General features: G+C 37.8%; 2 protein-coding genes across 3 annotated transcripts in view; one reads left to right on the forward strand and one right to left on the reverse strand.

Moving 5' to 3' along the window:
• Positions 1 to 14,250, reverse strand: part of adgre9 (adhesion G protein-coupled receptor E9) — a 67,003-nt gene extending 52,753 nt beyond the window's left edge. Inside the window, exons 1-14 of one of the 2 annotated variants that reach the window (XM_056456054.1) lie at positions 14,160 to 14,250; positions 12,826 to 13,113; positions 12,714 to 12,742; positions 12,563 to 12,631; positions 11,824 to 12,013; positions 9,996 to 10,112; positions 9,669 to 9,850; positions 9,381 to 9,548; positions 9,104 to 9,307; positions 8,794 to 9,026; positions 7,814 to 7,880; positions 7,587 to 7,678; positions 7,281 to 7,443; positions 310 to 1,154 (exon numbers count right to left, since the gene is read on the reverse strand). In XM_056456054.1, coding sequence (XP_056312029.1) covers positions 1,095 to 1,154; positions 7,281 to 7,443; positions 7,587 to 7,678; positions 7,814 to 7,880; positions 8,794 to 9,026; positions 9,104 to 9,307; positions 9,381 to 9,548; positions 9,669 to 9,850; positions 9,996 to 10,112; positions 11,824 to 12,013; positions 12,563 to 12,631; positions 12,714 to 12,742; positions 12,826 to 13,113; positions 14,160 to 14,184 — 1,887 coding nt within the window. In that variant the 5' untranslated portion in view covers positions 14,185 to 14,250 and the 3' untranslated portion in view covers positions 310 to 1,094. Of the gene's footprint in view, positions 1 to 309; positions 1,155 to 7,280; positions 7,444 to 7,586; positions 7,679 to 7,813; positions 7,881 to 8,793; positions 9,027 to 9,103; positions 9,308 to 9,380; positions 9,549 to 9,668; positions 9,851 to 9,995; positions 10,113 to 11,823; positions 12,014 to 12,562; positions 12,632 to 12,713; positions 12,743 to 12,825; positions 13,114 to 14,159 lie in introns of those variants that run through there. The other variant, XM_056456045.1, reaches the window with a different exon arrangement.
• Positions 14,251 to 18,010: 3,760 nt separating this feature from the next.
• LOC130223298 (CMRF35-like molecule 1) lies at positions 18,011 to 24,865 on the forward strand. Its single transcript, XM_056456088.1, has 7 exons — positions 18,011 to 18,220; positions 20,459 to 20,758; positions 20,854 to 20,958; positions 21,036 to 21,095; positions 21,327 to 21,431; positions 21,513 to 21,550; positions 21,858 to 24,865. Exons 1-7 carry the CDS (start codon positions 18,178 to 18,180, stop codon positions 22,032 to 22,034), a joined length of 828 nt encoding a protein of 275 aa, XP_056312063.1. The 5' UTR covers positions 18,011 to 18,177; the 3' UTR covers positions 22,035 to 24,865.
• The last annotated feature ends 912 nt before the right edge of the window (positions 24,866 to 25,777 follow it).

A 25,777-nucleotide genomic window follows, 5' to 3' on the forward strand; every position in this document is an offset into this window, starting at 1 on the left:
ATCTTCCATTTCCCGCTGACATTTTTGTGCTACTGAGCACTTTCTTAAAGAGCGCTGACTTGTGGTTGTGTTCACATGCTCAACAGAAATGACTGTGAAGGTCATCAATTCACAAACTCATCGCTGTTTACTGAGTGTAACCACAGATACAGAAACACTGGAGCGTTTCAAAGTCATGTCGATCAGCTGGTTTGTCTATTAGCTGACATAAGAGCAGTCCGCTGGTGAACCGCGGCTTTAAAAAGCTCCAGTGTTACTGTATCTTTGGTTATACTCAGTAAACAGCGATGAGTTTGGTGAACTGATGACCTTCATGACCAATCAGTCATTTCTGTTGAGCACGTGAACACAATCGCAAATCAGCGCTGTTTAAGAACGTGCTCAGTAGGGCTCAAATGTCAGCAGAAAATGGATCGATTCAGTATCGATTGGTACCGAATCCGATTGGTAGCCAGTGTCTCTAAGTCAGGGGTGCCCAAACTCGGTCCTGGAGGGCATGTTTTCTGTGTTCTATGTTTTTCACAGTGCCGTACGACAGAATTTTGTATGCTCAAACTCTAGTGTGACCGCATTACTAGGCTTTCTGAAAAAAATCCATGCATGTGTGTTGAGGTAAGTTGAAGCTAAAATCTGCGATACACCAGCAAAGCAGGTCTAAGTTTGGACAACCCTGTTCTAAATGAACTCTGATCACTGGTGTACCATTAGCAGCTGCTAGTAACTGATAGGGGTTTAGTTATTATAAAGCAAAAATAACAAATATGCAAAAACATTTAGACCTGACGGTCTATTTTTACAACAAAAAAAGCAAAGCGGAATATAAAGTTGACAGTATTACAAAAAGCTTTTACATCGCACTTTAAATGTTATATATCAAGCTATGGCATCACAGTGGCGCAGTGGGTAGCACAATCGCTTTGCAGCAAGAAGGTTGCTGGTTTAAGCCCAAGCTGGGTCAGTTGGCATTTCTGTGTGGAGTTTGCATGTTTTCCCTGTATTTTTTGTGGGTTTCCTCCAGGTTCTCCGGTTTCTTCCACAAGTCCAAAAATGTCAATAATGTTGTATTTTGTTTGCTGAACGTGATGCTGTAGACCTCAGTGTTTTTTGTGTCCAGAGCAAAGACATCTGAAGCACTGCTTGTATTGTTGCATGATCTGCAGAAGAGGAGAGCTGAGTGAGTTTTGCAGATTAATTTAACCTCTGAAATGTATTCATCTTTTTTAATAAGGAAGGTGTTTTCAGAGAATTGATGTGGAGATGCTGCACAGATAATGCAGCCATGTTTCAGACAGAGATAAATATATTGACATTTTAAACAAATGGACAAAGTTAGCGATAGGAAGGCCAACAGAAATAGAGAAAACATTTAAACAAAGACATTTAAATTGTGTCTATTTGACCTTGTTGGAACAGTTTTTGGTCATTTAAACATTAAAGGGCACCTATGGGGAAAAATCTACTTTTCAAGCTGTTTGGACAGACATGTGTGTAGGTATAGTGTATAGACTGTCATATTGGGGTGATATAAACACACCCAGTTCTTTTTTTTTTTTCAATTTAACACCATAAAAACGGTGGACCAATTGGAGCAGTTTTGAGACCGTCAAAACTTGACAAAGGAGTGTGGTCCCCCCGCCCACCAATATTGATTGACAGGCACGCATTACCATATCCTCAGTTTGTTGTTACACGACGGCCATTTTCAGTGTGTGAGTCAAAGCGATGTCACCAATGAAAACACCCTTGCTCTATTTTTGGATGTAAGGCTCATTGGGCTCAACACAAGAGCCATCATCGCCATCTTACAACAGAGATTTTACATTTAGCCACCATTTGCGCTGAACATGCAATAAATGCATCGTATCGAGATTCAGGCCATTAAAAGCAGCTGATCCACCGAGTCTTTCAGTACTCTCTCCGAAAACACTCCAATGATCTCGGCTGGTGGATCAACATTCACCACGATTGCTCTCATCGGCGCCATTGTTTGTAATTTTAGGTGGGTTTGCAAACCTGTGTACATTTCATTGCGTCTTCCTTAAGCTTCCGCCGTTTGCATTTCCCGCAGTCACAGAAGCTCCCTGTCACCTTAACTAGGTGCGGCTGGGCGTTGCCTTGCGTGTGCAATCCTCTATTGGAAATAACGAACTTGCCTTAGCTATAGCCTCAGTGAAAGTTACTCCAGTGTGCGTGGTTATTAGTCTCAGTATACAACCTCGGAACTTTAAACTAGCACACAGTTTGCATAACTTTGTTTAGTTGCCGCAGTTTTGTTCCGTGCTATAACACAGTGTTGAGAAGCCTTTATGATTATTTAACCGTGACAAATTAAAGCACTGTTAATAGTGAAACCGGTGAATCATTACATTCCTATACGGATGACCCATGCATCGTTACATAGCGGCTGTAAAACTGTACAAAGACACAAATGATTTTGTAACTACCACTCTGACACATTCTGGCACATTAGGAATATTGATTCCTCAACAGTAGTCTCAGCTTGGTCTGTGTTTGAGTCGTACATGTACGGCTGAATGCTGGTCCTTTCACTCATGTTGCTTCTCTCTGTCTGGATGTCTGTTGCCATGCACAAAGCGGGGAAGCTCTTGGCTCCGCCCCCTTGTATAGTTGAGGGGAAAGTTGAAACAAATTTTCATGTGAAGCAACACACCCCTAAAACAACGGCCTGTATTTTGAACTGAACCTAAACTGACACACTCAGAAGAACCATAATAATATTGAATATTAAAAAGGGGGTAAACTAGGTGCCCTTTAAGTCGCCAGAGGAAAATGTAAAAGTGCTGACAGATATAACAAAGATATAAAATGTTTGATTGTAATTGGCTGATAAACATACTAATGTGTACATTTTTTTTTAACTAAACCCACTGAAGCAATTTCAGAAGGGTCTTGACAGCATTACAGTTTTATATTACTTTCCTAATTTATTAAATTCTTTAACAGTCTACAACAAAAAAGAACCAAAACCCATAAAGTGTCATAGTGGCCACTTTTCTCTTGAACTGTTTCATCTCCTGTAATCAACCGGGGTGATCTATTTGTTGCCATTGTTACCCGTTTGTTGCCTCAGCAATTGATTAGCTCCTCCCCATTGTTTCCTAATTAAGCTCTTTATAATACCCCTGTGTTTCTGTTCTAGACATCATGGTTTAGTTGGCTATTTCTTGTTCCTTTTTCTGAGCTGGTTCTTGGTTGAATTTGTTCTAGTAATTTGGTTTCAATAAATACAACTATGAGGTGACGCAGTGGCGGAGTAGGTAGTGCTGTCGCCTCACAGCATGAAGGTCTCGGCTGGGTCAGTTGGCGTTTCTATGTGGAGTTTGCATGTTCTCCCTGCGTTTGTGTGGGTTTCCCGTTTCCGGTTTCCCCCACAGTCTAAAGACATGCGGTACAGGTGAATTGGGAAGGCTAAATTGTCCGTAGTGTATGAGTGTGAGTGAGTGTATGGATGTTTCCCAGAGATGAGTTGTGGCTGGAAGGGCATCCGCTGCGTAAAACGTGCTGGATAAGTTGGCGGTTCATTCCGCTGTGGCGACCCTGGATTAATAAAGGGACTAAGCCAAAAAGAAAATTAATGAATTGTACAACTGAGTACAACTGTACTCAGATCTGTTGCTCTTCTTGTGTTTACACTCCACCTCTTCGTAATGAAACGACTGTCCACAACATGGAACTAGCAGAGATGATTGTGTCTTCGATAAGATGAATGCCTGGGGAACTAAGTGGCAACCCTTAGTAGTACTGTCAAATTGGAGGTGATTCCCCTGATGATCTTTATTTGGGATGAGCTATATCACTCAGCTCAACTATTACTCAGCACAATTCTAGTTGGATGTTAGATATCTACATGGACCTTGCATTGTATCTGAGCAAATCTGCATTTTCTGTGGCCCTTGCAGAGGAGGAACTCAACATGACTGCTGTTTTAGTCTCACCAGATTATGACAGCCATTTCAGAGTCTTGCCACATTGTCACCTTTCCAGAGTCGTAGACCATCATGGCTGCCTTTCCATAACCCATTATGTTGGCCAAGACCAGAGTAGCAATCTTATCTCACTAGCATCCAGTGTAAGGGATCCTCCCCTGATGAACATTACAGCTAGCTCAAGAACTGTGGCAAAGCACCCTCAAGTCTCACTGAACACTGCAGACAATATAACTCACTCCATAAACATCACTGCCTGATATAGAAATCATCTTACCGTGTGTTTGGGATGCACACTCCCAATGTATGTCTGCTGCTCCCAAGGTTCCTACCCCTGCTAAAGTCCTTGATTGCAATCCAGAGCCCCAGTTCTCAAAAAATCATTGATTCTGCTGCAAATACCATTCCAGTCTTCAACTTTGCTGCAGTGTGTGCTTCAGTCATTGTTCAAGTCCTAAACTCTGCAGTGGAGTGGAGGACTTGAACAGGCTTTGCAGTAGAGTCTGTTCCAGTCTACATCTCCACTGCAGATCTTGCCCTAGTGATTGAATCTACTGCAGTCTCTCCAGTCTTTGACTCCATGGCAGAGCGCATTCCGGCCCTTGACTCTGCTCTAGAACCTGCTGTTGTCCTCATTTAAGTCTGACTCTTCTGCAGAGGCCACACCAGTCCTTGTTCCAAAATCGTAACTTTGCAGCAGAGACCAATCTGATACTCAAAACCCAAATCCTTCCAAAAAAACACCATAATTTGAATGCCATCTACACTCATGTTAGTCTGTCTGTTTCTCCTGAGCCTGAGATTTGCATAATCTTGGATCTGGTCCATATACAGAGCAGATAATTGTTGTGGTTATTGGCGAGTCAAGAGTGCAAAACTGACCCCTGCAAAGACCCCAGTGGCAGACACATTTTTGCATTGATCCCATTGGTTATTCTGAACATCTAACCAGTTGGCCTACTTGGACCTTCACTTAAATCACGATGGGTGCTCATTATTCTCAAGCCTCTGACATCTTAGACTGGATTTATGTTTGGTCAGAGGAGAACTGGTCACCCCGGCTGAGCCTGGTTTCTCCCAAGATCTGTTCTCCACTTCTGTCAACGGAACTGAATGACAAGCATTCTACCACAACTGTATGCCTGATGTAATGGAATGTACCAAAGTCTGAAATATTGTTATGACTTTTTTATTCTCCTTTCTTCATTTATGTTAAGCTGCTTTGACACAATCTACAATGTATAAGTGCTATAGAAATAAAACGATGACTTCAGAGTCTGCTCCAGTCCTCGACTTAGAGCTATAAGTAATAGAGCTAACTCTTGCCTGTTCTCTCCCGGCCTGCTGGCTTTTCCCTGGATTTCTGCTTTGCCTCAGTGTCTTGGGCCTTTTTCCCAGTGCAGACCTGACCTTTTGAGCCTCCAATTTGTTTGATTGTGCTCCACAATCCTCCTGGGCTTTGCTTTTTTTGTTGTTCACCTAGTCATTTTTGTAGGGGCTATGTCAAGGTCCCATTGTATGTCTGGTAATTTATTCTAGTCCAGAGGAGGGCAAACTACGGCCCGCGGGCCATATGCGGCCCGCTGAACACTTTCATCCGGCCCGCGAGGGAGTTTTTAAAATGCTGCTTCTGAGTAACAGTTATGTTGTAGAATTAGTAAATTAATGATGCAATACAAGTGAACGCCATGTGATGGCAGTATTGCACGCGGTACCCTTAGCGCAACCAGTAGAATTAGAACACACTCTAGGATATTAAAATGCACTCGAGCGCTAAATGACTGAAAATGAGTCAGGCAAACACAATGGACTCTGAATGCCGTGTGTTTAAAGAAGAATGGACAACAAAATACTTCAACAATATCAGACAGAAAGCGCTAGGTGTAATATGCCAAGAAAGTACTGCTGTTTTTAAAGACTACAACCTAAGAGGCCGATCACAGCGAACGCGCATTTACATTCCAACACCGCGAGGTGCAGCGCACTGCCTTTCTGTTGACAAGAAATAAAGGAACGCCGTGTGCTTTTTTTATGTCATTAGCCAACGACTGAATCAGCTGGGTATTTTGCGAGTGTTACTGTTGAGTGTAACAGACATCCCAAGTCTCGCGGAAGTTCCAGGATTGTCCCGTAAATGCATAGACTCCCGGATACCCTCTTATAATTTGCGCACCCTTCTCAGCCCTCACCCCCGGATCCCTCCTCACACGTCGCGGGCACTCTCCGCACTCCCCCCTCCCCCCTGCTCTTCTAATGTTTCCCATAGCAAAACTCCCGCACAACGCGACACTCTCGCCCAAGAATGACTATGCTCAACCTGGGATGTCTGATATTAATATAACTTTATTTTCTGGCTCATTGTTCACATTAACACACTCATAATAACATGACTTGGAATAACAAAGACTGAGATTCTTCCTCCGCTTTATCTCATAGTTTTATAATGGTTATTTTTATATGAGCATATTAATACAATCTCAAATGAGATTATTGTGAATTTAACTCATATTATATAATAATTGCTGTTTAATTGTGTTCATTTTTGTCTTAGAATATATTTTCCATGCATACATCTACTTTAAACAGTTCTTTGATCAAAGATTTGTAGTTTTGTCAAGTTTTATGATGATTAATCTGTATATTCTAAAAGCAGTGCAAATTAGATTATTGTCAATTTGACTGAATAATAAACTTTAATAATTATTTTTAATGTGTTAATATGAAATGTTTTCTATCAGACAATTTCTATTCTCCACTGTAAAAAAATTACATTATTATTATTATTATTGTTATTATTATTGTTGTTGTTGTTCTTATTGTTATTATTATAATTGTTATTATTACATTATTATTATTATTGTTATTATTAATATAATTATATTTTAAGGGATTATTATTTTATTGTTTTATGATGATTGATAAGGAAATATTAATAGCAGTGCTAATTCATTTGACTTGTAAATTTGACTCAATAATAACTATTTTTAAAATCTTTTTTGTGTTAATGTGACATGTTTCTGTCTGATATTACATGTTTCATGCCTGCTGCCACTATAAATAAGTTATTTTTTGAAGGATTTGACATGTGGCCCTTCACTTGGTTTGGAAAACTTGATTTGGCCCTCGGATTAAAAAGAATGCCCACCACTGTTCTAGTCCTTTATTGGCTGTACTTTTGTTCCCTTTTTTGTTTGTTTTAATAAAAACAGCTGAATTATGATCTACTGCTTTCTCATGTTTCCCTGGACTCAATTGATATTTGGAAATTGTACATACACCAAAGAGATGGCAAGAGAGCCGACAGTACAGGCTCAAACGGAGTAAATGTCTGACCTCATTATTGAGCACACAGTAGATCACGAAGATGAAGGTTCCCTGCTGAGAGTTCAAGATCACGAAGAGGATCTGCAGCACCTCATTGCTATTAAGGAAAAAACCCAGAATCCAAGGACAACCAAGAACCACAAACTGAGACAGTGTTTTAAACACCATAACCCTGTAGAGAATCAAAACACATTTTCGTTTATTATATAAAACATAAGTAAACATTTCTGGCAATTTGTTAACTGCTTAGGTGAGAAGTTTTACAAATTTTAATTGCCTATGTTATTTCTAATGGTGACAAAAACAGATTGTTACTTGGTTTGTTTCATCTGTGAAACTTCAGCATTTAGATTTTTGAGAGTTGAGTACAGAGTGATGACGATTTTAATGAAGAAAATCGTGTTTAACTGCAGAAAAAAAAACAAATTATAATTTTAGTAAAAAAAAAATTATATATATATATATATATATATATATATATATATATATATATATATATATATATATATTTAAAAGCCTATGCATCAAATGCTAGAACTTACTGCTAGAATGACACAAACAGGACCCAGAAAACTCCAGATAAAACCTTCAGCAATTTTAATCCAGCATCTGAGGAAAGAAAAAAATAATTTAATAAACACATTTTAATCTTGCCTGTGATGTTGATACAGTGCATATTTGTCCATAGAGCTTTTCAGTGTCTTAAAATTTTTTAATCAATATATTGTTTTCAACATGCAAGTAAACAAGATGATTTTCACATAATACACAATCCAGTCAAAAGTCCTGTGAACAAATAATCTGTTTTTCATTATTTCAGTGACTTACAAATTTTATTTTTCACTAACCATGCATAAACATTTCTTTCTCAAAAACACAATGTTGTACAGACAGCAAAACTTACTAACATACTAATGTAGCCCAGCTTGTACTGTTCACAGAGGTTTAGGGTGTATGCAGAAGGTTTTTCAATTTTCAGTAGCATAGTTAAAGTGCTTCCAGTGAGCTGTATGCTGTTACAAAATCGCAGCGCTTAAGGTCTGTTTCTTAAAAATCAATGATCTTAATTGCTGGATTGATATCCGACATAAAATGGGTCTCAGAATGTACAAGAAGCACTTCATTCAATTACATTTTTCCGCACCATGCCTTTAAAATATGGACAATTATTTTACTTCAGTTTTTATAATGGAGTTTCTGCGCTCGCCTGCTGATCTTGACAGTGCAGTCCATTTCATCTCACTTTACACTTGAACAACTAAATGAATGCTGAAGTCTATTTAGCTGATAATATTTTAATTACATTACAACAGCCATGCTGTAAAAGGAACTGCATAAAAGTGAAAAAGTCACATTAACCGTTCACCAGAAAATTATTTGGTATGCTGTGCATACACCCTATTAGACTAATTATATGTTTATCTACTCCATGCCCCCAAAACACCCTCAGACCACAGAAGGTTAATCAGATACCAGAGATGCTTTATTTCCTGCTAAACAAAATAGCAAAACACCAACTCACTTTTCACTGCCGTATCCTTCTGGAACCAGCCCTATAGACACGCACACCACTACTAAAGCAAGCACATATCCAATCACACACAGGAATCCACTGCTAAGCACCTCCTTCTTTTTGGAGCTGATCTGTGATAGGTTCTTGACACAGATGAAGAGCAGCACAGCTTCAATGAACATCCACACAAAGGCGGAGAGGAAGAGGAAGTGCAGAAGGCCTGCTATCACCACACACAACACCTGGAGACCATGAGAGAGGGTTATGATGATTCTCAGTGCGGCTGTGCTGAGCTGTAGAGCTCCTTCATCATTCTCACCTGCTGAGGGCGAATGAGGCTCAGGAACTGTTGTGTGAGCAGCAACAGAAGGTGAGCCGACAGCAGACTGATGCAGATGTTGATTCGAGCCACATTATTGACTCCAGGACTCCACTGACAAAGAGCAAAGGACAACAGAGCCAAACTGAAGAACACCAGACCCACGATCACACACACCAGATTCAGCAGATCCAGCAGATCGCTCTGAGAAAACATGCAGAGAACATGAGTGCCAAATCTGTGCTGCTCTACAATGCTCTCTAGAAATGTAGAATACCGGTTCTTGTGGACTACTGCTGGTCTGCATGATGAGAGCGAATGTGGACAGATGAACACAGGAACACACAGTGTGGCTGCTGTTGCTGTTTAACTTAGAACAACCATCTACAATCCACTCGTTGATATTCCAGTACACACAGGACAGAGAACTCTTAGGGTTAAACCCCTGCAAAAACGAGCACCAACAAGCATGCACCATCAGCAAGGAAGTCTTTTTCTGGGTTTACAGGAACCATTGCTAAACTAGATCAACACTGACTGACAGGGATCAATGAAATTAACTCACTTGGATGTGTTTGAGGGTGAAGTTGACTGCTTTGGTGAGTGTAGTGTTGGTGGTTTGGGAAAGAGTAGCTGAGATCACAGTGGACATCATGGTTTTAACTGTGTTTTCTGAAGTGTTGAAGAAATCAGGTTTAAGTATACTGTCCATTGCGCTGTAGCTCACGAAAGCCACAGAAGCAGTTTCTGTAAAATATAAAACGAAACATAATAAATACAATGAAGTAAAATAGCAGAAATAATTGAGTTGAAAGACAAAAGTAAAAAGAAAAAAAAGACAGTTTAGATTGTAGTTGTATATTTTATGTGTGTGCTCAAGCTTCGCACGTACTTGAAATGCTCTGCTTGGCAATCTCAAGTAGGTCGACATCCATTTTGGCCGTTTTAGTATAGATGGGAGGGATATCTGCTGCAGATGCATTGATTCCAATCGCAAGAACTGTAACTTCTACGATGTAGAAAATCAAGAACACTTGTGATCTCTCTTATGAACAGATGTAATCTCTTACATGTTGATATATGGCTGTTTTACTGAATATGTTGCTGTGCATAGCTTCTTCGCATGAATTTCAGGTCCATACATCTTAGCTTTGTAGAGTAAGATTAATAAAAAAAAACTGGAGAACATTTTTTTAGGGGGAACAAACTGACGGGTATGAAAAAAAAGTTATGGATTCTTGGATTTCTCAAGAATAATTTATTTTACTATAATGGATACTCTTCCTAGCATCATAGTTTAATTATTGAAACACATTAAATGCATCCAACTCTGATATATGGCCATATATGAACACATAAATATAATTATAGCTAAACTATTTAAAGATTCATGTACGTATTCTAATGCCTAAATGCTAATACATGTAATTTCTGCAATATTTTAAAATTCACGTATGACATTTTATCTGTGAAATTTAAACTTGCTAAATATGCCATATACAGTGCATCTGAAAAGCATGCTTAGTGCTTTACTTTTTCCACATTTTTTTTCCACATGAAGACAAAGAAATTGCCTGTAGACCTCTGAGACAGGATTGTCTCGAGGTACAAGGCTGGGGAAGGTTACAGAAACATTTCTGCTGCTCTGAAAGTTCCAATGAGCACAGTGGCCTCCATCATCCGTAAGTGGAAGATGTTTGGAACACACCAGGACTCTTCCTAGAGCTGGCCGGCCATCTAAGCTGAGTAATTGGGGGAGAATGGCCTTAGTCAGGGAGTTGATCAATAACCAGATGGTCACTCTGTCTGAGCTCCAGCATTCTTCTTTGGAGAGAGGGGAACTTTACAGAAGGACAACCATCTTTGCAGCAATCCACCAATCAGGCCTGTATGGTATAGTGACCAGACTGAAGACACTCCCTGCCTGGAATTTGCCAAAAGGCATCTGAAGGACTCTCAAGACCATAAGAAACAAACTTCTCTGGTCTGACGAGACTAAAATTGAACTCTTTGGAGTGAATGCGAGGTGTTACGTTTGAGAAAACCAGGCACTGCTCATCACCAGGCTAATACCATCCCTACAGTGAAGCATGGTGGTGGCAGCATCATGCTGTGGGGATGTTGTTCAGCAGCAGGAACTGGAAGACTAGTCAGGATAGAGGGAAAGATTAGTGCATGTATATTGACATCCTGAATGAAACCCTGCTTCAGAGTGCTCTTGACCTCAGACTGAGGCGACGGTTCATCTTCCAGCAGGACAATGACCTGAAAATAGCTTTACACCGTCGCTTCCCACCCAATCTGATAGAGCTTGAGAGGTATTGCAAAGAGAAATGGGCAAAAATTCCCAAAGACAGGTGTGCCAAACTTGTGGCATCATATTCAAAAAGACATGAGGCTGTAATTGCTATCAAAAGTGCATCAAAAAAGTATTGAGCAAACGCTGTGAATACTGATGTACATGTGATTTTACAGCTTTTTTATTTTTAATAAATTTGCAACAATTAAAAAAAATCTGTTCACATTGTCATTATGGGGTATTGTGTGTAGAATTGTGAGGAAATTAATTTAATCCATTTTGGAATAAGGCTATAACATGAAAAATGTGGAAAAGGTGAAGCGCTATTCATACTTTTCAGATGCACTGTGTGTGATTTGCATGTGCTGCCAATATATGTCAGATGTCTATTACCAAAGAGAGACACAGCTGTGTTCTTTACCTGTATTGTTGAGAGCAATATTCTTCACGGTCATATTATCTGTTGCCACGACCAGTGCAGACACCAGATTCTCAAAGGCGTTCAAATAAGCGTTTCCAAATGACACCAATACATTTTTATCTACAACCTTGTCAGAAGTCGAAACCTTCACCTGAGCAGCATCAACTACATTCAAAAAGTTTGCAGCAACCTAATCAGAAACCAAAGAGAGACTCATGTAGAATGCAAAAGATTTCTATGCAAAAAATAAACTAATATCAAACCTCAGGGTCATTCTCAAAATATGATGACATAACGTTCATATAAAATAACACATTTATAACATAATATAAAACTCAGTCTCTATTTAATCAGGTCTCAGATAAATAATAAAAATCATCTATTAATTCTCTTGTTAAACAATTTACTGTACATGGCATTAAATTGATAATAAATTATCTTTAGCACAAGGTCTAACAATTCTGCAAAAAAAAGTGTCCACGGAGCTGAAAAGTTATTGCGTAGTATGGTCACTGGTGTAATATGGAGTCATATCTGTGCACCAGTTTTTAGTCACTAAATAATATTGTAAGTGTAATCTGAAGACTGTTATTGTTATTATTATTATTAGCGAGATATTAACATTACCCTACTTCTATGGTAGAAAAGAACTGAAACTATTTCAATACAAGCAAAAAAATAAAGGTTAAATGTTTTAATAATGACCATATGTTGGTTCAGAACAGGAAACGTTACTCACTGTGGGAGACAGTTGACCTGAAATATTGGATATCAGATTAAGCAGATTCTTAGTGCTTTCTACTGTCTGCTGCTCAAAAAAAAGAAAGGAAAATAACCAATCAGATCACATTACATGTAACTGAATATTTTAGAAATTATTTCCCACATACGTTTTGAGAGCTGACTGAAGTTGTCATATCTATAAGAAGAGAATTTAAAAAAATGTGGAAACAATTCAAGCATTTGACATGAAGAAGCTCAAGAAGACTGTGCTGTACACACCTCCGAGGCAGGTGCAGGAGTGTGTATCCGCACGGCAATCACAGAGGTCTGAATAAATGTCGTAGTTGCAGTTGTTGCTGCAGTTGTAGGATCCGAGCTTGCAGGAGCAGCCGGTATTTATACTGCTGCAGGAATAGGCCATGCAGGCAGTGTTTTGTCCAAGACAGGCTCTCTCTACATAACTGGAGGTGTTTCCACAGGTGCTTGTGTTCGCTAAAGGAGAGCAGTACCAGCTCTTCTGACATTGTCCAATTGCTATGTTGTATGCAACCAACATAAGCTGCAGTGCTAAAGAGATAAATCCATCAGTTACTATATCAATCTGTAAAATCACAGGATGTATTTTGATTACTAGACTAGACCAGGAAAATCTCTACATTGTGCAGTTTTCTGGAAAATAGGTGTGGCAAAATAAATTGTTTCATCGGTGCACCGCAATGCAGACGCGGACAATTCAGTACCGTTCAGTAATAATCATAACCTGTTATTATGTACTGATGTCATTTATCTCATATGCGCTATGTCCCCGTAGCTTAACTGCATGTGTGTTTGCTGGACAGTCTTTTACTGACATTTACAGCAGAAGACCCTATTTCAATGCGATTGAGAGAAAGAAAGTAAACTCCATCTCTCTCTCTCTCTCTTACTGTGGCCCATTTGACCTGCTGGCGTGTCTGCAGTATTCACCACAGTGTCTCTAGTATATCAGCTGTGATCGCCGCTGCCGTTTGTCAGTGTCACTCATCTGTGAAGAGCGCCAGCAAGTTAGAGCCAATCGCAGCCCTTTCTGTTGAGCGTGTGACCAATCAAAGGGGTGTAAGAAAGAACTTGCCAGACAAGGAAAGCGAACAGGATATTTATATTTGTTCTTTAGCCATAAATGCTTGTGTTTAAAGGTACAGTTGATATAGCTGACTGTTTGTATTAAAGCACAAAATTGTATTACAAATAGTATATAAATATATTCAAACATTTCAGTACAAGAATTGCTGTGTTGTGAAAAAAATATAAAACTGTGTATGGAAAGCATCGTCAATGCACCGTGACGCACCAAGATATCGAATTGAACCGAATTGATGGCATGATAATCGTAACTAAACCGAACCGTGTTCACACCTTTACTGGAAAACCACAAAATTACTTTAAACTTTGTAGGGAAAATGAATATTGCTAAACTGCACATTATTGATAGAATTGTCAAACTTGATTGCCCAAAATGCTACTGATTTCCATGTCTGCCAACGTCAACGATTTGCATGATTTATTTTCTAAACGCCCATTTTTTAATCAACATTTGTATTTGTGTAACATGAGCTAAGAAAAAGGCTACTCACCTGTTAAATGAAGAACGAACTTCATATTGATCTGAAAAAGCTTCAAAATTTGCTAATTCTCAGACAAAATAATGTCCGCTGTCAACTGCTGAACGCAAGCGAATGACCATGAGCTCAGTAAAAAAACGCATTTGCATTATGTTTTCCACACCTCACATATACAAAACTGTTGCCTTTTAAACAGTGCACTACTGTCTAACATCGTTTACATATTTTCAGGGAAATGTTATTCTTTGCAGGACTGTTAGGGGTTGGGTTGTTTCCCAAAAGTACCTCAAAAAGAAGCATTTAATTACTCCAACAAAGAAAATCTTCTTTTAAACAACTAGCTAGTTTATGATAAGAATATGTCAAACTCAATACAATCTTAAATATGTTACTCATTTAAATAAATGGAAAATAAGAACAGGCAATTTACATAGACGTAACGATCAGTCATATTTAGATGTTGTTCTTTGTAAGGACTCTTTATCTTTATTTCAACCTGAACTGATGCTAAACTTCACAAGAAGAAAGAAAGACCACTCTGAATTAGGGTTGCTCAATTATTGAAAATATAATTCCAATTATTTTTGGTCATTATTATATAAAATGATTATGAGAGGGCCATTTGACAAATACTTATTGATTTCTAAAATGACAAATAAATAAATATGCAGTGCTTAGCATAATTGAGTACACCACCTTTGAAAATGAATATTTTTGTCAGTTTCTCAGTGAATATAGACTATATATTTTGGTTCACTTAAACAAAATGGTTTATTAAACAGTTTTATTAAACTCATTGAAATAAGAGTGTGGTCACATGACATCTTTGGCAATAAAAAAGATAATACATTTAAATTCAAATGAGCCGTTTACAAAATTTCAACAAAATTTTGTATTTTTAATGGTTGATTTTTTATACAAATTTAATTTAATATTTCCCCCTAACATTCATTGAGGTGTACTGATTTCTGTACCATTATTTTAAAATATTTTGTTAAATTAATTCCAGTTTTGGCACTGACTAATCAGGTAATAACACATGGTTTCCGCTACATTCATTCTTCCATGGCGGGGCGCCATGCCAAAATTTATCCTGCCACGGCTACAATTCAGCTTCTCATTCAAAACAGTCAGTCGTGTTTTTTAATAGCTGGTAATAATTGCATCAAAACACATTAAAAGGTAAGTGAATTATAACAGCGCAACCTTATCTGTAACCGTAGTAGTGTTTACCCCTTTAAGTTTACATGCTGACTCTCTGACAGACAGGTGCGTGATGGCCAGCAAACACAATGTAGCTTTCAGTTAAGACGAACACAGTTTACATAATTATACTATACTATTATAATTATACTATTATAGATAAAGGTCTAGAGCTCTGCGTATAATGACTATCTTGCTGGAGTTTATAGCCGTTTCACTTTACTTCAGGATGCATTAATACCGCTCTGTAGATCTATTGGAGACATTCAGAAATATTCCTAGCACATCTAATAAATGTTAGAGACATACTCGTTACATAAACGCACTAAATCGCACTTCAGCAGCGTTTATTTAAGAGCGCACGAGAAAATCTGCGCTTGAGCAGCATATATTTGAGGGTCATGCAAGAAGTTTTGTGCACGAACAGAGAAAAATCGCATGCTCGTATTGAATAAATGCGATCTCGACTTGTAATACTGCGCTCACGACATTTGTCATTGAAATAACACCACAGATAGTTGGTAGATATGTGTAAAAAAGGCCTGCCGCCACAGCTGGAAAACATGCTAGAGGAAACACTGTAACATCACTGTTCTACTCATCTCTGAGGCTAAACGCAGGCACTAAACAGCACCCGCTCTTACGCTTTTAAAAACATGAACAAATCAAATATACTCAATAAATCAAGCACATCACAAACTGTAAAATTCACAATACAAGATTCAACTTATTTCCATGTGAAATTGGGCTTTGTGGAGGAACCAATGTGGACTGCTGGAATGGGGAATTGCTATGATGCAGAAATTATTTTATCTTGATTGCTGTTCTTTCATAATTGTTGGTGGCCAAAATAGAAATATGAAATTTAATTAATAGCACAAGCCTCCTCTACATGAGATTCACGAATCCCAATGATTACTGGTTACTGTAGTAAAAATGTCAGAGGTGAGATTCATAAGTGTACTGGCAGTTCATAATTTGACTTAAAACATTGCAGATCCTGTTCTCACGCTATACACACACACACACACACACACACACGAGACAGTACTTCTGTCATACTAATCTAGGATCAAACTGCCCTATTAAAGCATGATCCATAACTAGGGCTGCACGATGCTGTTAAAATATGCATTATCTGAAACTGTGGAGTATTGTGATAACAATACGTCTTATTATATAACATATCTCTAAAAAAATGCCATTTTTATAAGCTATGTTTTTAAATAATTTACGCTTAATAATTTTAAATCTGGCGACGCAGTGGCGCAGTAGGTAGTGCTGTCACCTCACAGCAAGAAAGTCGCTGGTTCTAGCCTCGGCTGGGTCAGTTGGCGTTTCTGTGTGGAGTTTGCATATTCTCCCTGGGTTCACGTGGGTTTCCTCCGGGTGCTCTGGTTTCCCCCACAGTCCAAAGACATGCGGTACAGATGAAATGGGTAGGCTAAATTGTCCGTAGTGTATGAGTGTGAATGAGTATGGATGTTTCCCAGAGATGGGTTGCAGCGGGAAGGGCATCCGCTGTGTAAAAACATATGCTGAGGGTTCATTCCACTGTGGCAATCCCGAATTAATAAAGGGACTAAACTGAAAACAAAATGAATGAATTTTAAAACAGGGCACTATGGTGGAGCAGTAGGTAGCACAATCGCCTTACAGCAAAAAGGTCGCTGTTTCGAGCCCCAGCTGGGTTAGTTGGCATTTCTGTGTGGAGTTTGCATGTTCTCCTCGTGTTTGTGTGTTTCCTCCAGGTGCTCCGGTTTCCCCCACAAGTCAAAAGAGATGCGCTATGCTGGATAAGTTGGCAGTTCATTCCGCTGTGGCAATCCCGAAAAGAAAGTGAATGAATATTAAAACAGCTAAAATATATATTTTCAGATAATTAATATTAATTCAGAGTTAAAATGCAAACATTTAGTCTTTAAGACACTATAAATGACTGAAAACCCTGATTGGTTGTTGTTATTCTCGCCATTAGTGTCTATGTTAAGCTCTGGAACAGCAACTACTGTGGAGGTGGGGATAAAGATGATAAGGCCCCATCTGATTGGTCAAATTTAGATAAACAACCAATGCATAAAATAAATGTAATTTATCACACAAATCCTGTTATCATGATAATGATGTATTCACGATTTATTGTGCACATTCACAATGATTAATAACAAAAAAAATAATGATCTCAGATCTGTGTGAGAGCTAATAACACCAACGAGCTCATGTCACAAGCAAACAGAGGATGTGGTCATATAGTTACTCACAAGAGGACATTAACTACAAACTCATAAATCTCACATCATCCCTATTCAGAAAGGGACAATATTTAGAAGCATGCAAAACATCTTGTGTACTAAATTATTTGCAATTCAAATGATTCAAAACACAGATGAATGCCTTGAATGCCTGTCAATAGAGAAAGATGCTACTTGCAGCTAAACTAACTGTAGTTCTGAAGTCTACAGCAATTATATATATATATGCATACACACATCAGCGGCTCACAGACATGCCGAAATAATATGTGTCAAACGGTTTCACACCGATTAGAATCTGACTGCTCAGACAAAATTAGTACCACAAGACACTGAGACAGGAAACACAAACCAGATATCTTTACGAAAGGCCTTCAAGTGTTAAACCAGGAAGCAGATGCAGTTCAAGCACATTTATGAGGTCTTCGATGACTTAAACATTTAGACAGGATATTGTATATTTCTCAGGAACTAAAAAACCTGCGCATAACAATGAGATTTCTCATGGCAGCTAACATGAACCTGAACTAAGAAGCACTAATATAAAGTGGAATATAACAGTTTATTCACCAAAGATGAAGTTATTCTGTGTTCTCTGGATCTGGATTGGTCTGTCAGGTGAGCTCTCTATATTTGTATTTCCACTGTTGTTGTAACATGTACTGTAGTAACTTTCCTACGGATGTGTTTGTATCACTATTTAAAATTATCAGTAGCTGGTTTGATACACTTTCCTCAATAGTGTTCACACACTGTAGTTAACGGAACATACAGTGGTGTGAAAACCACCCACATATTTTGCACGTTTCTCACACTTTAATGTATCAAACAAATTTTAATATTAGTCAAAGATAACACAAGTAAACACATCATGCAGTTTTGAAATGAAGGTTATTATTAAGAGAAAACAAAATCCAAAACTACATAGCCATGTTTAAAAAAAATGTGTTTGCCCCCTAAACCTAATAACAGGTTGGGCCAACCTAAGCAGCAACAACTGCAATCAAGCATTTTTATTACTTGCAATAAGTACGCTATAAGCCTTTTGGTATAAGCGTTGTGGAGGAATTTTGGCCCACTCATCTCATCATGCCACAAAATCTCAATAGGATTCTGATCAGGACTTTGACTAGGCCACTCGAAAAGTCTTCATTATGTTTTTCTTCAGCCATTTAGAAGTGGACTTGCTGGTCTAGAACCCAAATTCGCTTCAATTTGAGATCACTAATAAACAGACAGACATTCTTCTTCAGGATATTTTGGGACACAGCATAATTCATGGTTCCATTTATCATAGCAAGTCTTTCAGGTCTCGAAGCAGCAGAACAGCTCCAGACCATCACATTTTACTGTTGGTATGGTGTTTTTTGTTTTGTTTTGTTTTTTCAAACACAGTGTTACTTTTACGCAACACAGACTTACATTTTCCAAAATGTTTTAGTCTTCTGTGCCATGTACACCATTTTTGCACAGTCTCTATCTTATGGAGTCATGAAGACTCAACTTAACTGAGGCAAATGAGGCCTGCAGTTATATATTATATACAGGATATTGTTGAGGGAGCTTTTGTGACCTCTTGGATGAGTTGTCGCTCATCTCTTGGGGTAATTAAAATCCAGGGAAGGTTCTTCGCTGTTCCATGTTTTTGCTATTCGAAGATAACGGCAAAGTCCCTTTAAGGCAAGTAATTTCACTCGATGGCCATATTTGAAACACGTCTTGGGCAGTGTGCTTTGGCATTCTGTTTGAATGGGGAAACCTCAAATTCTCCAAAACTGATTGCCAAGCTTATGATTACATTACAAATTTGGAATCACCAATAAAATTAAACAACGGTCTAAAAAGTTTTGTTTCTAAACGTTCGAATCAAACAAAATCTGTATTTTTTCATGTTGCCCAAATTCTACACATTACTATTCTCTGAATAATGCCAGTCAGTGTCAGTCAGTCTGTAGCGATTGATGATTGGCTCCTATATTAGTAGGTGGGGCTTCATTCGCCATATTGACTGTTACAGTTTTTCCCATTCAAAACCCTAAGAGTGACACGTTTTGTGTATTCTATAGTCTTTGATAATAGCCATCACTCTGATTTGCTGCAGTTCTAAAGCTTTAGAAATATTGTTATAACCTTTTCCAGACTGGTAGATCTCTACTATTATCTTTGTCATTTGTTTTTAAATTTCTTTGGATGTCTGCATGATGTCTAGCTTTTAAAGATCTTGTGGTCTACTTCACTTGTCAAGTAGGTCCAATTTAAGCTTCTTATTTTGATTGCTAGCAGGTGTGGCACTTTTTCACACAGGGCTATGTGGCTTCAAATTTTGTTTTCGCTTAATAGTAAAATACCATTTAAAAACGGCAAGATGTCTTTACTTGTTATCTTTGACTAATATTTATATTTGTTTGATGATCTGAAACGAAGTGTGACAAACATGCAAGAAAATAAATCAGTAAGGAAGCAAACAATTTTTCAAACCACTGCACATACAGCTTCAACCAAAGTTATTTTAAACCGATATCAGACTACAAGTTGTTGTTAAGTAGAGTTCAAAATTATTATGGCTCCTTTAAACCTGTCATGAACTGAAAACCAATGACACCCTTGATTTGACATTAAAAATAACATTTCTTTTTAGCATATAATGAAGCCAATCAGCCAAAACCACAGGAATGTCTGGTCAACTTTTTCAAAACAACATTTCAATATTTGTTTATATTATTTGTTTATAATATATATCTTTTTAACTGAACTATAACTTTTCCGCATATTAATTGACTAAATTGACACTTATTAACATTACTATTTGATAATAAAATGTATTTCCATTAACATTTCCATCAAACTGTGTTTCAGCTACTGATGGGAGTAGTGTACATGGATATAAAGGGAACTACATCAATATTTCTTGTTCCCATAGCTGGGCTTCAGACAACAAAAAGTTTTTCTGCAGAGATCCATGTAATGACAAGAATGATATTTTAGTAAACTCTGACAAGTCACCTAAAGGAAGATACACACTGAATGACTATGGAAAAGGAGTCTTCATTGTGACCATCACTGATCTAAAGGAGTCTGACTCTGGGGTTTACTGGTGTGGAGTGGAGAGATCAATTAAAAACACACATCGTAAAGTCGAACTGACAGTATCTAAAGGTAAGGATGATACATGGTATTAGCAGTGTAAATACTCATTTACATATCAAATACTCTCTATATGTTAATTATTATTTGCTTTGGCAAAACTTCAGAACAACCCAAAATTCCAAAAACAGTGACACATCCGCAATCCTCAACAAAAAGTGTAATCTCCATCTCTTTAACACTTGATGATTTCTCCAGTTCTTCTACAGCAGGTAACAGTTCAGTATGTTGCACCTATTCGTCTATATGAATGAAAACATTATGAGATGATGTTGCTCCTCTTTTATAGAATTTAAATATCCTGCTTATTCATCCAGACCTGCTTTTTATGAGAATGCTACACAATCTGGTGAGTTTTACTTATTTTTCTGCAAACTATAGGGCTGAGAATTAGAATTGAATTCTAATCAGAAAGCGTAAAAATGACTACTAAATTAGTTCACTGAAAATAGATTAATCACAAATTGTTCATTTTTGAGTTAACTTTAAGGATGCTGTTAACAATGTTTGAGTTTTTGAAGGTTGAGATAATTCTGCAATGCTAGTGTGACTGCCAACCAAGTGTTTCTGTTGATTTTAGATTATCAGATGTTCACTCCCGTCATTCTGACTCTCGTGGTGATTATATTTGCAGTAGTTCTCTGTTTAGTTTACATGCGAAAGAGAAAATCACACAATTCTGATGGTAAGTGAAAATATGCTGCATTCTCTAAATATAGTCTTCCATAATCTGTCAGCTAAAATATTTCCTTGTTTCCAACTTAAGCTGATGGGGAAATGCAACACACCACGTATGCCACAGAGGTGAGGAAGAAAACTTAAGTGTTGAATTTTTAAATTATTATTTCATTTTCTAAATTCTAAATTCTGATTTCTGAGTTAAATGAATTATAATACAGGCAATATATTCATACTGCTCTCTAGTGGACATTTGTGTAGGTCATTTACTGATTTTCAATGCACCGTTATATAGCATGCTAATTTGGCTTGCAGAATATCTAATATTAATCATCAAACATATGTAACATGCCAGAAATGAAGTTGATTAATGGTCTCAAAGCTCTTGTTAGTAACTTAAACATTGTTTTGTTCTCTATATGTTGCTGAACAGACTGCTGGTGATTATGAGGAGATCACAGAGACCCAGCAGCAGATCAGTACACACTCCACTTATTGTAATGTGACTAAAACTCATACAGCCAATCAAAACCAAGATCTCCCACCATATTCCCTCCTCTCATTTCAGCCAAGCTGCACCAAACAATCTCCAAATGACAGTGCTGATTAGGGCTGTGGAAAACAAGTTGACTGGTCAACTTTTCTGCGTTGTGGTCCTGTATTAAAAAAAAATCCAACCCAGGCTCATTCTGAAACCGTACTCCTAAATACATTTTTGAAGAGCACCAAATACGTCCCAGGAGGTACATTTTTTGCAGTTTTTTGTTTTTGCGAATCCACTAGAGGCCCCTGTGTATGCTTTTTAAGATGTCAAATTTCTCTCAGGAGTGCCATTCACAACATCAGAGGCTGGTATCTACTGACTGACTGACCGATCAACTGACCCAGCCTCCTCCTTCCCTTAACCCAACCAATAGTGTTTTAAAAAGCACTAATTGACCCATCCACCCACTTTCCCAAACACAAGCAACAGCAATCCAGAAAAAGTCAAGCTTTCCTGATTTTAACAATTTTTCAGATTTTACCAAATTCTCACTGTTTATTTTATTTTCTGGCTTTTGTTTTTGTCTAACACGCTTTCTGGAACCGTTCTTTGCCAGACTCGAACCCGGTCATCGCGGTAAGGGCTCGTTTCCACTAACTGGTACGGTACGGTATGGGTCACCTTTGTCAAGCTTGCGTTTCCACTACCAAGGGTACCCTTTTGGTGGGCGTGGTGTACCACAGAAGTTTCAGTCGACGTCATTCTCGCTCGAGGAAATGTCTACAATAAAGCTGTACAGGTCGCTCACATATCATATGAGAAGCACTTCTCACAAAACAGATCTTTCATACACAAAAATACTTGTGTAGAAATGTTTATTACTAACTTTTCTATGAACATGAGTTGATTATAACTGCAGATCAATGACAGTGCGAAACAGCCTACTGTAACGTCTGTAATTATATTAAATAAATAAATAAATGAACATATATAAACACATACAGCCCCTTACAGTCTCCGATATGTTACCAATTACAGAAGAACTACACACAGCAGACATTTCGTCCGTATTTAGGTTAAAAAACAACAGAAAATATAGCATACAGTGAGCGAAAACCTCTCATCTGTGTCTGTAATCTTCAGCAGCACATGTAGCCTCTGTTAGAGAACAATTCCATCATTCTGAGTTCATATTAGTCCAAAAGGGGATAATAACAATAATAGTTAAACAAGGCAGTGCTCCTTTTTTCCGGCTTCTCCTTTGTTTTTTCGCGCTTCACTCTCGTGTTTGTCAGTGTCTGACAGGATCGGGTTTCAAAAGCACGTCAATAAGCAAGTGCAGGTTATTATCATCAGCTCAAGAAGTTTGTTATTTCAGATATAGACGCGGACGCGAGCGCAAGCAAGAAAGCGAAACGGCTCGCGCCTCAGACTGACTCGTAAAAAACTACGGGGCACAGGGTAAATCTGCTCTTTTTCTTGGCTTTGTGGCTGTTCATCATGATGACGGCAAGGTTTGTTTGAGCCCAGGTCGACCATGAGTCGTTATTATATGCATATATAATTCTGCTGTAATGTCTCGGCTCGTCGGCTGTGTGTTTCAAACATGGCGGGTTTTTTGTTTTCATTCTGGCTTGTTGCGTAAGCGAATGACGCCTCTGTAAACCAATAGCATTCAGCTGCGCGTCTAGCTCCGCTTTTTGGTACCTTTTCTCGTGTTTGGTACCCTTTCGAAAAGGTGCTGAAAAAGTAGTACAGTACGGTACGGTTTGGTTCGGTACGCCTTTTGACAGTGGAAACGGCCATAAAAGCGTACCAAACCGAACTGTACCGTACCACTCAGTGGAAACGGGCCATAAACTCCACTTTATGTCACAAGTCTGCCAACGTAAATGGCGAGCTACTGAGCAAACTGGTAACAGTGGGACAGCTGTCCACACGGAGGTAAGCGGTCAGCTGGTAAGCGCAAAAAAGGAACAGCATCATACCGCCCCATAGCATTCATTTTAAAGACAAATTGCAGGCATATGTTCCTCTGGCTATATAATTGATGATCTACAGAAATTTATACAGGGGTACATTTTCAGATTGAGCCTACATTGAAAATAATCCCATAACATTAATGTTACAAATTACATTTTTAATTTACTGCATTCATTATTTTGATGTGTACATATTGTAGCAGAAAAACTGTATATTATTTTACCCTACAGACGTTTTGTGTAGGCTATATCTATCTAGCATTTAACAACTAAGCTTTGTTTATACCCTTGTTATATTACCAATTATGACAGATAATGCTATAGTGTTTACACAGATGCAAAGTGTTGTCTGTGTACATGTCATTTTCAGTAACAAAAGGCAAATTTAAACATGGACAAAAAAATCAGTTGCCTTGATGACTAACAAGAGTAACTTTGAATATGTTGACTTATCATTATTTTTATTTAATAATTGCATTTCTACAATTGTGTTTGTACTTTCTGGTTCAAAATTGCATACTAATAGCATCCAATAATGATAGCATGTTTGATTTATAAAATTCTGATGTACATTTTTTTGGAGTGGCAGGGGACAATCAGAGATTCTGATGATTGTACGACCAAAAACCCATTCAAGTACAGAAATTCAGGAAGTGAACTCGCAAAATGTAAATTGTAAATGTGGGACAAACTCTTAAACTTTCAAACTCTTCGATAAAAATACCAATCCCACAGAGACTGTACTGTTTAAAGTGTTAAAAGTAAAATGAAGAACAACAAATACATGTAACTAATTCAACTTTCTTTGCATTGTTCCTCTTATTGCCCGTTACCTGGTCCTGTTCTGATATTTCTCTAATGACATCCTGTGCTGCAATTTCATTTAAAGTATTATTTGTATATTGGACAATGCATATTTGTATATTTTATACTACTCCTTGTTGATTTTGTGTAATCTCTGTGCACCCAGGGTCTGAGAGTAACGTAATATAAATTCTCTGTATGTGAATTGACAATAAAGCTGTCACACTGTTACTACCTTGTCACTTTGCCAACTGAAAAAATAAGGACTCCATAATTAGTTTAAACTGTAAATATGTTTTGTACAAACAGCTATTATATGAACTGAAAGTTTAGTTCATTGACATTTGTTTATATTTTGAAGCTAATTCAATTAATTTTACTTATACCAGCATAATATGCAGTGAGCTACATTCAACCCTTTACAGGGAGTCGTTGTAAACCCTGTTTTGGGGTTTTTACTGGTGGTTTTGAACTTTTATTACAAAAGAATTCAAAATGACACTTTAGTCAATTTCAGTGATGTTATCATATATGGTTCTTCGCCAGATAAAGATTTAATCTGTCATACAGATTGGCCTTCTTCAAAAATTCTCTTTTAAAACATACCAATGTGAAACAACTCAGGTATTAAAAGAGAAGTGGTCACTAAACCATGCATGTTTTGTAATATTTTATGGTTGTGAAGACACCTTTCTTAAGTGTGATCTCAGTTGGACACCTAAAGACTACTCAGTCTACCCTACTTTGTGCAAAGCTCGCACTGAGCAGAATTACTTCTCAAAATGAAGTTATTCTGTGTTTTCTGGCTCTGGATCTTGCTGTCAGGTCAGTTTTCTTTATATTTATGACAGTCAGTAAAAATAGCAGTAATTCCAGTTTTCTATTAAGCTGCCAAATTATTGACTGAATGATATAATATTTCATACGAGATGGTTTCTATAGTTGGGAACCAAAATAACCAGATTTAAGTCATGGTTTAAATCTATAACTAAATTTACATTCACATTTATTTATTAAGCAGATGCATTTATCCAAAGCAACTTCAGTATAATAGAATCTTAAATCACCAGAAAAATATTATTT

Source organism: Danio aesculapii, chromosome 1, assembly GCF_903798145.1.
Source record: "Danio aesculapii chromosome 1, fDanAes4.1, whole genome shotgun sequence".
Classification (NCBI taxonomy): Eukaryota; Metazoa; Chordata; class Actinopteri; order Cypriniformes; family Danionidae; genus Danio; species Danio aesculapii.

Bases quoted from the DNA above. Each gene is read 5' to 3' on its own strand.
- LOC130223298 (XM_056456088.1), top strand. From the start codon at position 18,178: ATGAAGTTATTCTGTGTTCTCTGGATCTGGATTGGTCTGTCAG. The intron at 21,096-21,326 runs GTGAGTTTTACT...TGTTGATTTTAG, and splicing joins TGAGAATGCTACACAATCTG to ATTATCAGATGTTCACTCCC. The intron at 21,432-21,512 runs GTAAGTGAAAAT...TTCCAACTTAAG, and splicing joins AAAATCACACAATTCTGATG to CTGATGGGGAAATGCAACAC.